This window comes from Danaus plexippus, chromosome 2 (assembly GCF_018135715.1).
Source record: "Danaus plexippus chromosome 2, MEX_DaPlex, whole genome shotgun sequence".
In the NCBI taxonomy this organism is placed as follows: domain Eukaryota; kingdom Metazoa; phylum Arthropoda; class Insecta; order Lepidoptera; family Nymphalidae; genus Danaus; species Danaus plexippus.
In genome coordinates, this window is record NC_083537.1 from 1,396,115 (window position 1) to 1,412,644 (window position 16,530).

The 16,530-nt window shown below is 39.4% G+C and overlaps 2 protein-coding genes across 17 annotated transcripts in view; one reads left to right on the forward strand and one right to left on the reverse strand.

The window, feature by feature from the left end:
* The first annotated feature begins 8 nt into the window (after nucleotides 1–8).
* On the forward strand, nucleotides 9–9,044 carry LOC116779631 (zinc finger protein 37-like). Of its 3 annotated transcripts, none has more exons than XM_061525750.1 (18): nucleotides 9–191; nucleotides 650–748; nucleotides 1,043–1,151; nucleotides 1,306–1,541; nucleotides 1,882–2,074; nucleotides 2,159–2,382; nucleotides 2,679–2,877; nucleotides 2,954–3,072; nucleotides 3,600–3,740; nucleotides 4,305–4,460; nucleotides 5,556–5,700; nucleotides 5,833–6,034; nucleotides 6,380–6,455; nucleotides 6,559–6,729; nucleotides 6,859–7,134; nucleotides 7,313–7,402; nucleotides 7,934–7,993; nucleotides 8,138–9,044. In XM_061525750.1, the coding sequence occupies exons 1-18, from the start codon at nucleotides 57–59 to the stop codon at nucleotides 8,228–8,230; spliced, it is 2,724 nt and encodes a 907-aa protein (XP_061381734.1). In that variant the 5' UTR covers nucleotides 9–56; the 3' UTR covers nucleotides 8,231–9,044. The 3 variants fall into 3 exon arrangements, with proteins under 3 accessions (XP_061381734.1, XP_061381685.1, XP_061381780.1); XM_061525701.1 differs by having other exon boundaries at nucleotides 10–191; nucleotides 8,135–9,044; XM_061525796.1 differs by having other exon boundaries at nucleotides 10–191; nucleotides 6,559–6,723; nucleotides 8,135–9,044.
* A 397-nt stretch (nucleotides 9,045–9,441) lies between these two features.
* The window catches only part of LOC116779593 (patronin), a 34,575-nt gene continuing 27,486 nt past the window's right edge, over nucleotides 9,442–16,530 (reverse strand). For 7 of the 14 annotated variants that reach the window (XM_061525097.1, XM_061525228.1, XM_061525133.1 and 4 more), the window contains 8 exons: nucleotides 16,274–16,510; nucleotides 15,998–16,193; nucleotides 15,306–15,374; nucleotides 14,761–14,850; nucleotides 13,780–13,887; nucleotides 12,341–12,526; nucleotides 11,524–11,806; nucleotides 9,442–11,381 (listed from right to left, as the gene is read on the reverse strand). In XM_061525097.1, the coding sequence (XP_061381081.1) occupies nucleotides 11,237–11,381; nucleotides 11,524–11,806; nucleotides 12,341–12,526; nucleotides 13,780–13,887; nucleotides 14,761–14,850; nucleotides 15,306–15,374; nucleotides 15,998–16,193; nucleotides 16,274–16,510 (1,314 nt within the window). In that variant the 3' untranslated portion in view covers nucleotides 9,442–11,236. Of the gene's footprint in view, nucleotides 11,382–11,523; nucleotides 11,807–12,340; nucleotides 13,644–13,779; nucleotides 13,888–14,760; nucleotides 14,851–15,305; nucleotides 15,375–15,997; nucleotides 16,194–16,273; nucleotides 16,511–16,530 lie in introns of those variants that run through there. The other 7 variants (XM_061525163.1, XM_061525193.1, XM_061525310.1 and 4 more) reach the window with 7 other exon arrangements.

Sequence of the window (16,530 nt, forward strand, 5' to 3'; positions counted from 1 at the left end):
ATTCATGGATTGCGGATATAGATGGCGTCCTGTGGTCAATTTTATATGATGTAAAGATGGAAGTGTTTCTTTATAACTCTACAGTTTGTAGATTATGTGGCGAAGAAAATGATAATGGAACATTACTATATTCATGTGAAGAAAATAATCAAAGCTTATGTGAAATAATTAATACCTATTTGCCAATAAAGGTAAAATCTTTGGAATTAATTTGTGGTTGTTTTGACTCCAAATTATATCAATATGGCTGACTACTTTTTTCTAAATATATCATTTCATTCCTTTATTTTTTTAATTCTATATTTCTTATTTGTACTTCATCCATATGTATTATAAAATGTTTGCCTTTTAAAAATTGATATATCACAAATTAAATAGTCTTTTAAATTAAGTTTTCTTATAAAATTTCGCCTGAATTTGGAATCCCCTGTTTTATTAGTATATAGCACAACTTCTCGCGCCAGTATTTGACATTTTTATAAAAATAGTAATGTTATCAATTACATATAAAACCAAAACAAGCATTATGTTTTTGTTTTCTTATTGATCTATTAGTATGTTCAGATAGTAAGAAAAAAATTTATAGTTTCTATCTTTTGTAATTGATTCGTTAGTTGAAGTAACTGATATTGTTTTGTATTTACATCAGGTATCTGATGATGGAGAACTACCACGGACTATTTGCCCTGGATGTACAATTCAATTGGAAGCAACAGTTGAATTTTTAAATCTAATTATAAATGGTCAAGTCAGTAAAATTTTATTAAAATTTATGGAGAGCTTTCGTATTGAAATCATTTAAGATCGTAAACTTACGAATTGCGTTATTTTGTAATTATATTCAGGCGTACTACATTGAATATTTTTTTCAGAATACTTGTATTGTTCTTTCAATGTGCAGAATGTTGTGTAGTGTTTTTAGTATTTTTAAAAATGTGTAAAACTTTCATAGTTTGGATTTAAAAAGACTATTCTTTGAGACACAAGACACTCAAATTTTTCGTTTCGACTTGATTTGACAAAGGTATTAAAACATTTACAGAAAATTTTGCGTGAACTTTACCAACGAGAGAAGGAATACAAAAAGACTGTTCTTAATAATTCCAATAAAGGAACTCCGGAAGTTATATCAGAAAAAATCATTTACGAAAGTAAGGGAAATGAAATCTATCACAATTTATTTACAAAGACCATAAACCATGTTTTCACTTAATTATATATACACAACTGTAGTTGTATCATTTTGGACATTATATTAATGGATACACTATACTTTATGGATTCAATGAGAGTCTTATATTTCAGTAAATACAAGCAATGGGGTGTATCAAGTTGAGCATCCAATATCACTGCAGGTCAGCGGGCTTGATAAACCAAAGAGAAAAAGAGGCCGTCCACCAAAGAAACAGAAGACTGCCGAGGAGATCGCCCAGGAAACTCCCAAAACAGTAGAAATCGAGGATAAGACGGAGAAAGATGATGACGAACGTTCAGGGAAGAGGAGGAGAAAAACACCTACCAGGTTCAAGGAAGCTGTTCAGGTTTGCAGGAAATATTTAAGATTCTTTTCCCTTCATATCAAAATTACTTGTGATATAAGTAATATATGATATGACTAAATGTTTTACCAAAGCATGGTATACTGTAACAGCAAGCTTTGTATATGTACATGACATGGCATTCCTAAGGATTACTGAAACCATTTTACAGTAGCAGATAACTATTGCTTGTTTAGTTTAATGAAGCTTCTCAGCGACAGATGCAAGTGTAGTTTTAATTATATTACTCCCACATATAAACAAGACAACACTCTAACACTATATTACATCCAATCAAGTTGATTACATAATATATTAATAGCTGTGATTGTATGATTTCCAGGGCAAGGAGCTGGAAAGAATATTCATTGAAGAAGGTGTCATAGATGGCAATGAGAGCGACCACAACACAAAGGCTGATACAACACAGGAAAATAAATTACCGGTGAACAAGGAACCACAGGTTATAGGGCATTTGGAGGCGTCCGGAGAGCTTGTTGTGGTGGTGAAGGGCAAGGGAAGGGGTAGACCTAAAGGTAGATTATACTATATGATTAGTAAAATGGCTACTATTTAGACATGAGTACAATAAGTACAGATAATTTTTTTGTGTTATTGAGGTCGCACGCGTCAAACTCGCGAGGAATGCGCTATATGTGGGCTGGAGTTTGCTGCGACGGGTCGCTACATGTCCCACATCGCTCAGCACGGACCTGTTCTTTACAAGTGTGACTGCGGTCAAACATTCACCACTAAGCTACTGTTCTCCGAACATCAGAACACAAGCGGTCACAGCGGGCGGACCGTGGTGCCCTGTAGAAACGAAGTCGAGTCTCAGAAAGAGGTGACCAAATCATTTAAATGGTAGTCTTTTTATACAGCACTTATAAAAGTCAGTGCACCTGTGAGCTGTGCAGGCCTAAAGAGATCCAGAAAGTAAAATGGGGGTGTTGTATAGTGATTAATGAAATTACAAATTTGGGAGTGATTTGTAATTTCATTTAATTCAGCTAGGATGAGTTATATAAGTTTAGGAAGAGAAAAGATGGGGTTGCTAAAAAATACTCCTTTCTAATAAATAAAATTTAAGTTTGGGAACCCCTGTTTTAAAATTATGAATAATATTTTATATTTCTTTAGTCCGAAAAGAATGAAACGCCTTTGATCGAATTGATACCCGAGGCTGTAGAGGATGTTGTCAAAGGAGATATACAAATACCTCAAGCATTACCTGATTTGAGTGATCTCGACCCGCTGAAGTGTGATGACCATGTCAAGACTGAGATGGTGAAAAACGAACAAGAGAGAGAGGAGAATGACCCTCTGCAAGATGAATGCGGTGAGGGACTCATACTGAACACATGTGTAATGAAGTAAACTAAACGGCTATGAGACATTTAAATGATGATTCACAGAGACAGCTGACGGAACTCGTGAGGAAGTACAGGACAGCAAGAAGGAGAAGGTCAAGATAAAGTGCAACCACTGCGATAAACTGTTCGGCACCCGGCAGAGCAAGTCGCTGCACATAAAGGTAACCCGACACCCGCGCCCCCTGTGGGTCAACGTTAAAAATAGATAGTTAATATAAAAACACATAATTTTAAGCCCGTCCATTATATGTTCGTCTACCATTCAGCAGCATCGTGACTCAAGTATAGAGGCTTTATACTCTATTGGAAAGTAGAACAGACATAAACATTATTATTAGTTAATTATATAGAGATAGTGTAGTGCAGAGTGCCAACCGGGGGTTCCAGGAAGACTACGAAACTTAAGTGTATTATAATAAGAATTGCATATTAAAACTTACAACCTAATTAAGACTACATGATTGCCCCGATGTCAGGACAGCAATCCCATTCCATAGCTCGTGTGGTGTCAGGAGTCTCCTGGTTCACACGGCTTGGCCTTCGTTCCCGGAGGCAGCGGCGACACTGGTTATATGTTACTTTTCCATACACCGACGTGTCCCCCGCGATGTTCATTAATTTTTTAATATGTTGCAGCAAGTCATACTGATTATCGTAGTGTATATTAAGTGTGTGTGTGTGTGTGCAGGCGGTACATCTCGGCGAGAAGTCGTACGTGTGCCCGGAGTGCGGCGCGCGGTTTGCGTACCCCCGCTCGCTGGCCGTACACCGACAAGCTCACCGCAGGGCGAGGCCTTCCGCGGGCTACGCCTGCGATCTCTGCGGGAAGGTGCTGTTCCTACTATCCTATAATACCTTAGAGTACAGACTGCACAGTTAAATAGCAGGGTTTGTCCGTGTATTCTATATAATGAGACGTCTCGTTTCTGCGACGTGTACAATGTGCAGTATGTGCGAACAAGTCATGCAGTTTTATTTGTATTTTAGTGTTTTGATCGTCAGCTACATGTTATCCACTATTATCTATGTATAGCGGAATAAAAAGTGCTCTGTCGTAGTAAAACTGATAAACATAGTTTGTTTATTGGAGAACTAAAATTTATAGCAAAATTGTCGTTCAAAGTAGAAAGATACACACGAGAGAAGTAGGACGCACAGACGTCTCAACATAGATTCAATATGTTAACAGATAATATTCAGGTTTACTATCTGTTAAATTTTTCCAATGCTACAGTTTGAACATGAGAATATCATAGAGCTCTAATTCATTCCTCCCGTGTATTTCTAAATATTTAATACGTGTAATAAATCTCAACACAGCATCCTGCTGACGGTAATGTTTGAGTATAATCCTGTTCTCGCTAGTCTGTATGAGCCGGTATTTGTGTTCCAGGTGTTGAACCACCCGTCGTCGGTGGTGTATCACAAGCAGGCGGAGCACGCGGACCAGCGCTACGTGTGCGGCGCGTGCGGCAAACAGTTCCGACACAAGCAACTGCTGCAACGACACCAGCTGGTACACTCGCAGGCCAGGCCCTTCTCGTGTAAGGTGAATAACGGCTATTGACATTCAATGATTTCGAGTCCTGATTTTTAGGTTCTATATATATAGCGTAATTTTTTAATTACAAACAAATTCACAATAAATATATGTATATATATGTCGAAGCACCATGTTATTTATGATTATTAAGAGCTGTGACGTCAGTAATGCTGCCGTCACTGACACTACTTCCAACAGTCGGGTCATCCGATTATTTATATATCTATTATATATTTATTATCATAAATAAATCACTCTCACTTACTTGCACTAGTTATTTCCAACGACTTACGCTTAGTAATTTAATAAGCTCCCTCCTGGAGAGCTCCCGCACCGCCGTCTCCGCCGCCACCGTCTCCGAATATAAATGCTTGTTGTGGCGTCATTACGTTCACTCTTTTAATTTTAAATAAGTTAGGATGAATAATCTTAGTGAATCAAATAATCAATAATCATTACGTAAGTTTTCGTAATTAATTATTGAATAATATTGATAACAAAATGGTTACTGTTTAATTATTTTTTTTACTATGACTTACAGAATAACTAATCTTCACATATTACAAATAACGATACGAATTAACATTTTTCTTCTTGAACACAAATCACACAATCATATATAGAACAAATAATTCTGCTAAAGAAATTACTAACGCCATGACATTGTTTACGTCCCCTCTACCCTCTAAAGCGGAATTACTTATCAAACAACTATCCCTCATAATGGTTTTAAATGTCGTTGCGCCGACATTAGATTATTTAACATTATATTTTGTCAGAATCCTATAACAAACAAAATCATTAAAAACATAGGTGTCTCATAAATACAAATACAACCGCTACCTCCAAATAGCAAATAAAACCTAAACTGGCACAGCCTTGTCTTAAAGAGTTTTTATTAATTATTATCTTAGACCAAAACACCTCAACCTCGCTCACTCACAAAACCTTTCCCGCGTGAAACTGAAGAGAACAAATGTCATCGCTTAAACGTCTTCGGGTGCGTTCAAATTAAATGTGTGTTACCTAAATATATATATTATCTATTTAGAACATTTATTTACAATAAATAGTAAATTCTGATGCATCTTATAACTCCAGGTGTGTAACGCCACGTTCAAGACGAAAGCGAATCTCCTCAACCACCAGCTGCTGCACTCCGGCGTTAAGAAATTCTCGTGCGAAATTTGCAAACATAAATTCGCACACAAGACCAGCCTCACGCTGCACATGAGATGGCACACAGGTCACTAATCTATTATTGTAGTTTAAATAACTTCTATTTTAATTAATTTTCTTTGATAAAAAAATTAATACTGAATTTTTAATTTCTTTTTTTGTGTAATAAGACCATATATATAATATAATGTATCTGTAGGGGTTAAACCGTTTACTTGTGGCGTGTGCGGTAAGAGCTTCAGTCAGAAAGGGAACCTCTCGGAACACGAACGCATCCACACTGGAGAGAAGCCGTATCAGTGTGCGCTGTGTCCTCGAAGATTCACAACCTCGTCCCAGCACCGCCTGCACGCCAGGAGACACGCCGAACGAACACACTGCTGTGGGAAATGCGGGAAACGGTCGGTCTAATATATAGATTATCAAATAAAAATTCGTCGTATTTCCATAGAACCCGGTTAATGAACGATGACGGATAAAGACGTCGGTCAATGAAAACATACCAATACTAATATTTGTGTAGCAAACTTGAAATTAGTATTCAATAGTCCTGAGGATTGTCCTACGCTTACAGGATACAGCTATAGGATACAATTAGTTTCTGTGACACCTAGTATTGGGATCCCTGGTATAAACTAGAAGTTATAAAAGAAATATATATAATCGACTACAAACGGAATGAGAATTGCTGTTCAAATGTTAGGAAACCGTCTACTTATTCCTATTATTTTTGTGTATTTTTCCAGCATGTCGTCCCGCAGCGTGTGGGCGGCGCACGTCCGGCGCGATGACTGCACGACGCGGCGGTTGGCGCGACAAAAGGTGAACGAAGACGTACACGGAGCTTTACGTATTTTGTATAATTGATTTACCTTGAGCGTGATGAAATATAAAATCAAGGTAAAATTGATTAAATATGTCACAGGTCACAAAACAAATAAGTTTATTGGTAAACGACAAGAACCATCAGCCGGTGCAGCTGGAAGATCCCAAGCTGTCCGACGACAACACCGAGGAGAGGGTCATATACGTGGCCTACGACACAGAAGACTCCGAGTCCACCGCCTTCCATATATTAGACCCAGAACAGGTGCAGGTGATATATTACAACGGTTACCTATCAGGAGAACGCTGTTAAAATTATATGGAACAAGCTAATGCAAACAGATTTTACTATAGAAAATTGAAGTTACTGTATACATTGGTGATTGTAATATATTTTTAGACTGCTGATATAGAACAGAACAAAGTACTGACGACCTGCGAGCTTTATACACGACCGTCGCTGCTGGTGTCGCAACAACTACAGCAGTTACAGCTGGAGACGGCCGAACAGCAGGTGGTGGAACACGAGCAGCTGGAAATAGACGAACACCTGGAGCTGGAACACGAGGAACTCGGCCTGGACGACGAGCAAATTAAGATCGAAAACCAGATGGAGATTGAAGAAATTGAGGAAATAGAAACGAGTCCTGTAGTGGTCGGCGGGCAGAGCATACCCGTGAGATGTGGCACAGTGATATTACGTCAGAGATCTTAGATCTGTTGAAATTATTGTTGTACTTATCAGCAGCCTGTTTTAATGACGGCATATGCCTTTCAACATGAGCATGTTCATGGATATGGGAAATATTAATCAATTTTGTAGCTTTAGTTGTTTGACGTAGACTTTTCTCCAGGTGACGGACGAGCGCGGTAACCCACTACACTTCACCATGGCTGACGGAACCAAGCTGGCTATCACCTCCGTGGACGGCAAGTCGCTGCAGGTCGGTGGAGCAAACTATATATACATATATTTATATTCTCGGAAGCAAGATCAGAATTGACTTTTTTAACATAATATTTGATAAAATTTCACTATTAATTTATTAAGTTTACACGAGACTTAAAAACAATTTTAAATTAATAACTTTCAACTTTATCGATTTAAATTTATTGTGAAACAAAAAAAGATTTAAACACACTCCGAAAATCTACTGTCGATTATTCTACCGCACCAACGCGGTACGAACGAAAGAGTCCTGACGGCTGATTTCTTCTGACAGCTGTTATATGCAGTTCGTTCGTCTCCTACCCTCTTATGTTCCTATATATATATAGGAACATATAATATTATATATATATATATATATATATATATATATATATATATATATATATTATTCATGATACACAAGTGAAAAATTCCTCTTAAACATCTGTTGAGATATCAAATGTACTATATTAAGACGTTAGGAACACTCGGTGTCATGTCTGTAGTGAATCATGTTTTGAACGATATAATTTATTGTTTGCAGGTGATAACACAAGACGGCCAGACGATACCGGTGGAGATCAACGGATACGACAACCAAGACGTGAGGCTGTTTGACTTGCTAGTGTACTACATACAGACTGCACATATCTATGACACTATCTGAGATCTAACGAGCACATACCAGAACAGATCTACACACTTGCCTTGTAATATATACATATTCATTACCTCCTATAATCAGCAGGTGCCGCCGAGCCCCAACGCAGTGGTTCACCAGCTCCACCTGCAGAAGACTCCGCCGCCCGCTCCCGTCACTCACTACTTCACTATCGTCTGACACGGGTTGACATTCCTCTCTCTCTCATCACCAGTCTCCAGGCTACCCGTACTGTGATGCGCCTACCACAAGTGCGCCTCGTCACTACATACGAACCGTTCTGAGGTTTTCGTTCACACATCCTCACACACTCCAACTCTCCGTGTGTTGTCGCGATGCCAACTTGTATTTTGCTACTGTGATTTGTGTAACATATTACCCCCTGTATCCGAGGGGACGTTTTTCGTCAGAGTAACTTATCGTTACGTTTATTTCCTTGTGAATGTTGGACTCGACTGAATGTCACTATGTTTTAGGTCCTCGCTAAGGGCGACACCTTCCCGCGCTCACTGTCAGCGCCGTTCAATTAGAATGTTTTATTTTTAATTAAAAATCGTCATAATTTATAATTTTACCGACGGCTTGTGTTATAGTTACTGTTGACTCACACGCTAAGTACAATTAAGTATTATTGATTAGTATTTTAATGGTAATTCGGATCTCGGGATTTTGCAATAACTCATCCCCGTCCTCATTTAATTTTATTATTGAAATTATTCATATTGATATTGATTGAAAAAAAAAATTCTATTGAATCATCCGCAGCTCAAATTCCTAATACATATATAAGTGAATATTAATTCTAAGACACACTATTTAGCCGCCTTTCTCTCGGTACACCTGATGTCTGCCGACCGTTAGTCGCTACCGCTCGCTGTGCGTTGGTTCGTTTTTATTTATGATTAATATTATTTCAGTTACTCGACGGCTCGAGTCTGTGAACAATTTATTGTTTTAAGAATAATGTGTTAATGTGATTAAAAATTCAGTTTTATTTTTAATTTTATTTCACGAACCCACTCTATTCCGTTTATATTAATTTATTAATTTTACTTGCAATGTTTTATTCCGATTTTGAAACATCCTCAATCGGTTATGACGTCAGGTTTGGTGTGTGACGTCATTCCGGATCGCACTTTACGGTCTTGATATTATAATAAATGTATTATGGGATATTGGGCCGTTGTGGGAGTGGCCGCACGGTATATCAAATTAAAGCGCTCGCTTGGCCTGAATAAGTTTCCTTATATACTGTGTTTATCTTTAAGTCATTCTCGCCGTTTCAACACCAATAATAACGATCTATAGTATAGTCTAGGAGTTAACAAAATAGATGACTTGTATTTATTTTTAAGGTATATTGAATGTATGGGTGGAATAAAACGAACACATAATATGAAATTCAATATTATTTCGTTATGCTTTTTAATAATACAATATATTTGCATACCATACGCTATCGGTAGTACATAATTGATGACCCAATCATTGAACAATCGAATGATATACATAAATTTCAGTTTAACATCGTTTTAATAAATAGCTGTATACAAAAACGAAAACAATTATTTACAGAATAAGGCAGTACGATAACCGCGTAGAGTGCGCCTTGTCCTCTTAGAGCTATACAAGCAGTAAAAATTGGTTTCGATTCAACGTAAATGAAGGTCAATCAGACATAATCATCTTAATCATATCTCCAGTCAATTGAAATAATCACTAACAAGTTAAATATTACGTGTAAGCAGAGATTAGTTTGTGAATTTGTTATTCCTTACTACATACGAGCCCTCCCCCCACCACGTCCCCCCTCCACCTCTCATCGCTGACAGAATTGCATGTTTCGCTATTACATGTAAACAACAGTCTTTCTTATCTGAACTCGTCCGTCGAGGTAAGAAAGAATACAGTGACGATCCCCGCCTCGCTTACAACTATCCGACGGCTAAAGCAATATTCATATAAAACTGCATGTTTGAGTATTAATAAAATGGCAGTGAATGAAGAGCGCCGACTTCGAAATATTGAGTGAGAGATGCGAGAGTGGTGGGGGGAGGAGGGGGAGGGGGCGATATTGAACCTGGAACAAAATAGTTTCCGTTTGAGACACTTGGAACGTAACGACCATCTCACTAATACATATGGCATACACTGCGAACACTGATCCCGACGCATCCGGCTACACGCATTCATACTATGTAGCGTCACCACACACACGAGTGTACATCGAGATAAGAATTAAAATAATCACAATCATCCCAAGACAAAACACAATGTAACAATGAAATAAAACGATAGTTCGCCACACAAAGAGAGGAAACCATTTGGATTACAGAATATAAAAATAGTTGCATACAGGACGCTATACAACGGTGTGTGTGATGCGGCACACGCGATTGGCTGCTGACGAGCAAAATTAATTTTCAGCGACGACAACTACCAGCGAGTCTCTGAAAAATCTCAAAAGGCATAACAAAAAAACACTAAGATATTTTGGTTATTAATCAGCTGATATCACATAATTAGTCGGTAATAATAATATTTGAGACTTTCGGCATTAGGCGCTACACACACTTCTGATCGATAACAAAATTGAAACGCGTTTCGGACCACGACACGCGGGCCGCCGCGGCCGCGACCTAACTAGAATGAGTCCGCATAAAGATACGTTTATTAAAGCCAAATTTACTTAAGCAATGATTACGCTAAAACACGTTAAAATCGATAAAGGACGCCTTAAAGCCAAAATATATATATATCTAGAACATTCCAGTCAGGTCGAGGCGCGCCATCACCTATCGGATTCGAGTTTCCGCCCCTCCTCTCCGTCACACAGACCTCGACCATCGGATCGTTGCAAAATCGTCGCAAGTAACAAACTATCAACATTCAGTGCGACGTTTCTGAACGACGACTGCATTCACAGGACCGTCTTACTGTCATAGATTAAAACCGGCTTCGACATTTTTAATCTGTGTGCATTAAGACTAAGTAAATGCAGCTTACAACCACGATATATATAAAAAAAAAGAAATTATTAAAACGATTCCCGGCACGAGAAACTCGCTGAGTTCAATACAGCGTCTCGACGTTCCAGCGAGGCGTTTTAAGCCGGGAGTCTGTAAGGCTTGACTCGACTACAGCCGGCGACTAGATAACGTGTATTGTTAACGATGAGACGCAGCCCTAGATGACGAGCGCCATGTCCTTCTTGCTCGGCAACTGGACCTTCTTTCCCTGCCACAGGGAGTTGTGTATCGTGAAGGCATCTATGGTGACGGTCAGGTGCTTCGTGTGAACTTGAGAGAAGCATTTACTGCCCGAATTATACCTGGAAAATTACGTAAACAAAATCAATTTGAATGACAATATCAATAAAAAATTGTTTTCCATATACTTGTGTCATATTTCATAATGTGTCCAGACTGATATTCGCCATCACGTGGGTCGTACAGTCACTATACAATACTAACTTGAAGAACTTGTCGAACATTCTATCGTTGACGTGTTTGGGTCCCGTGCCGTACAACTTGGCGACGGTGTCGGTGTCGGGGCAGTAGCTGTAGAGCGCCCTGAACTGGCAGCCAGCGTCCCGGAACAGCACCAGGAAGTGTTTGCTCTCACTGCGAGCGATCTCCTCCAGCACACGCCGCTTGGCCTCGGCGTTCACGGCCCCCGGGAACACGCAGTACTCAACAGCGTTCAACATTATACCGCGGTTGGACTTCGTCGCCGGCTGTTTGTACAGACGAGGACCTGGACCGCAAAAAACCTTATACTCTCTGTTCTGAATCAATTCATTCAGATTTTCCTGAATTATATTATAAATAGTGATCGTTACAAGTGCTGTGTCGTGATTGGAAACTATTCTAGTCTATTATTTTATATTTGAACGAATCAATCAACAATATATACTTCAAATTATATCTAGGACAATGCACAGCCTCGATGGTGTCATGTATTAATGGTGCGCCGTGATGGGTGTTAGTACAAAAAACATCGGTGATTAAGCGCATGTTAAGCGGAGACGGGACGAACTCTGTTAGAACAAAAATAATCTCAAGTCTTAACAAACCATGCCTTAAAACGATCCTGTAGTTGGCATGACATCGCTAACATACTGTGATGGTGTTCTACTACTGTGAACCTCACTAACTAACTAACCCGACAACATAGCAAGAAAACCTTTACGTCGTTCACGGTAGGGCGCTTTAAGGAAAACACCAAACAATAATTATTATACTTAGTATATATTGAATGTGTGTATGTGCGTGTATAGCGGATACTGACCGGAGTAGTCCATGATGGAGGAGTGTGTGGAGGACACGTCTGATCCGTCGTCGTGGTGCCTCCTCTTCCCGATGGCTCCCGGAAGGGCTCCAGGCAGGGACCCGGGCCCCGAGGCCGGAGAGCCGAGCGCTCGCCCGCCGGGGGACGCCGCGCGACGAGGGGGCGTAGCACGACCGAGACCCGAGTCTACATACACCGGCATACTCACACCGTTAACGATGTAGCGACTTCAGTGCATCCATCTCTTTACATTTTGTAATGCAAAGCTTGTGATTGGCCTATTGCTCGTCAATCAAAAGCCTCTGCTCAACTCATAGGCATGGAGCCGTCATATTATGTATGTAATTTTAACAAAAATATTAAGAATTTTTTATTTATAAGTGAATGAGTGAACGAAAATTTTAGAAAATACTTCAGTGTTGTTAACCACATTTCATAGAAGTCTAATTTTCAAAGAATTAAACAGATTATGCAGAATCGAAGACCAGATATTAGTTACCCAGTTAGACTTAAACTATTCTCTTAGTCTAATTCTAGCATACGTTAGGATTAGTTTGAGAGTTAGCGGAAACATGTTCAACTCTAAGAATATCGATTAAATGGCTGCTAACTATGCTTGCTGTTTTGGCCGCAAATTAAACACAACCTATATGCTATCAAATGTTCACTATACTTGAAACAAAATAATACGAAGCCAACAATATCAAATTTTATCATTACATACATCTAAGAAAAGCTTCTGAATACAATTAGCAAGGCATTCGTTATACAAAAAAAAATCGCCAAAAAAAATAAGGAGGCGCTACAATAAAAAGCAAATACATGACAATTCGATAATTAAAAAAAAATTATACTATACTCTTTTTATTTGATAATATTCCAATAAGTAAGATTTAAGCTGAAATATAGGAAAGACAGTAAAATTTTCTTTCCAAAAAAATTAATTAAATTTTGCTTTTACATAATAAATGACTTAAATGGCAGTCATAACAATGAATAATATTAAATCAACAACCATAATATTTCTATGGAATGTTTCACTGAACAGTAAAAATTTATAAGGAAATGTTTACTAAAATTACCCTAAATTGGATGAATGGAACGATGTCATACCAACACCAGGAAGATATAAATAGAACATGCAACACATAAACATATACGTAAATAATATTACCTCAATAAAATAAACCACAACCTCATAGCGAAGGTACCAGAACGTCTAGGACCCAAACAAAACAACGGTGTGCAACAAGACAGAGGTTCGCATAAGGTGGATATTTTTCACTATTTTGTTATGGCAACACTTTGATAAGAAAAAAATAAGTGACAAACATCCTCCTTGATGCTGCAACGCAAAAAAAAAATAACCCAACGCCATAAGCGAGCACCGGCTACCGTAAGTAGGCTGTACAGTATCGGCGTTTATTGAAGTGTCTTACCGCACAAGTTCATAAGAGAGCTAGATTTCCTCCCCGCCTTAAAGTTATTCTGGTAAGTGGAATATTTAGACCTTCCACGAGTCGACTGTGGTTCATCATTCACACGCTCTGAAATGTTTCCTGTATGTCATCATGCGAAACGAACGAAACGCGCGCGGTACGAGACATGCATCGGTCAAGCGGGCTCCGATGTGTTAATGTAGCAAACAAAATTAACTCGTCGAATATATAAATATATGTATGCATGGACTACAAGGCACCCGCGTCCATCGCACGATCAACTCGGTAACAGCTCTCAGTCATGTACTATAATACAAGAACCAATTCGGGTAAATGCGCGGAAGGTCTAGAGGGGGGCATCGATTGGGGAAAAGCTAATGAAAGCTCTCTCTGTCGTCACAGGTCAGGTTTGCAAACTAACTAATATGGCTGAAATAAATGATATCAAGCGTAATTTTGCGTCGGAATATATTTAGCCAATCTATGCAATCATACACATATATAAAACATTACATACTAGATAAATAAAGGTACAAGCGTCTACGAAATAAAATCAAAGAAGCTTCACCGACTATCGGATATCGAGCCACATGACCATCCTAACACGTGTCCATTCAGTTAAAAAAATATATCATTAAAAGGTTCCACAGGTTATAATAAAAAAATCACTCAAAACATATTGGAGGACAAAAAATATCTTCAATATTATTTAAATCATCACATCTCTTCATATTTCGTGTCCTCAATCAAAGCAATCATCGAGACAGTAAACCGTTTCTATGCGTTCCGCGGGAGCAGGTACATACAAACGACTTACTGACAGATTCAATTCCACCGGCGGATCAAAATGTCAGGGGAACTGAAACGCGTGTGGAATTGTGAAGCGAAGCGCGTCAGTGTTAGTTGCCCACGCGGGGTCGGGGCGGGGGAGGAGGTTCCCACGAGGGGAGAGGGAGGGGCGGGGGAGGAGGAGGAACTGACCTCGTGATGTCTTGCAAGAGCCGCGGCGACCGAGGGGACCGCTGGAGGCGCTGCCGGGGGACATGGCACCGCGGTCCTCTACAGGAGACTCTGGAAAAAATATTAATAAAATGAACAGACAATACTGAGTCGTTACTAGTAAAACTTCACAGACTTTGTGAATGAATCGGTGCTTGGTGGGGTGTGCGGGTTTCTGCGTTTACTGTTGTGAGTGAAATCGTTTATTTAAATAATCATTAAAGCCATTGTTCGTCAAAACCTCGTATTTCAGGTGCAAGATTCACGTTATTAATAATATATACATATATATTTTTTTGTAATAAATTAGTAAGCACGTATTGTATTGAGTTATACGGTCAACTTATTACGAACGTGCGAAGAAGCGAAACTTACAGAGAATCGGGAAAAAATCTATATTAAAATTACGAAAAATATAACTGGCTCCACACTCTCGGTCCTCGAGGTATTGGAAGAAGTTGATAATTACATAAAATTATTCAAAGTTCAAACCGATAGTGTGGAACCGACATCAACAAGCCACATACCTCTATACATAGTAGTGGCCCTTTCGAGGTTGTCCTGCGAGCCGCGGTAGTAGTCACGTCTCATAGTGCCTGCACACACACACGATACACGTATACTGTGCTACGAGTTTCAGCCTTAAACCTTACACAATAAGGTTCTTTGCCCCTCACCGTTCAGTACAGTATACGTATACAGCACACAGTAGCGGAGATACAGCCGCAAACAAAAATATATGCAGTGCTTTCAGCTTACAGCGTCATACGTAAACACTGCTTTTTAACATATTTGCAGTTCAAATTATTAATCAACATAAAATTATATAAAAATAAAAATATATTTAAATTACTGCATCCCTCGGAGGTCGTATACTCGTAAATTTTTTTCACAATTTCAACTGCAAACTGCATATTAAATATTAAATGTGCATTGCCTTTGGAAAACAAAATATAGCTAAAATGAAAATTTTATCAATCTCCATGTAGATAAAATAATAGTAGCCACAACACATGCGAGTAACTTATTTTAAAATATGTAGGAATTTTTCATTTGTGGATTTTATTCTGGTTGTTTGAGTATTTCAATTATCAAAATACGTGGTGCATCGTATACTTGTTACTGTTGTTCACAAATGATATCAGGTCTTTGTGTGAATGTTTGGAGGGGGTGACTATATTATGTGCCTGTTTTCCCGGGTGTAGTTGAGGGTATGTACCAGTGAGGTTCGTTGAGGACGGTTGCTTGGATCCCAGCATGCCCTCAGCGGCCTGGAGCGCTCCGCTGTCCACGTGTATGGTCTTCGGCCGAGCTCGTGCCGCTTGCTTGCCGCGCAGCCGCGGCCCGGCCGGCGTCGCCGCGCCGCTGCCATGCTTCATCACCTCCATCAGGTCGGACTTGTCAAGCACCTTACCCTGAAATGACAAGTGACGTTGTTGAAATATAAATAAAATATATTGTTATTATTAAAAATAGTAATAGGATTTCTAGTGACCTCTCGCTCGGCCTCCTCGATAGCCTTCTTGAGCTTGTACTGCTGTAGGATAGCCTCCCTCCGCCGGGCCTGCTCCTCCTTCCGAGCCGCCTTCCTCTCGGCCTCGGCCTCGTCTCGTGCCCGTCTCGCGGCCGCCGCTGCCTCGGCCCTCGCCCGCGCCTCGTCCGCCCGCTGCCGTCGTTGCAGGGACAGCAGCATGATGCGTTCTTTCTTTCGCTCCATCTCCTCCGCAGAATTCTTGAACAGTTTATTACGTT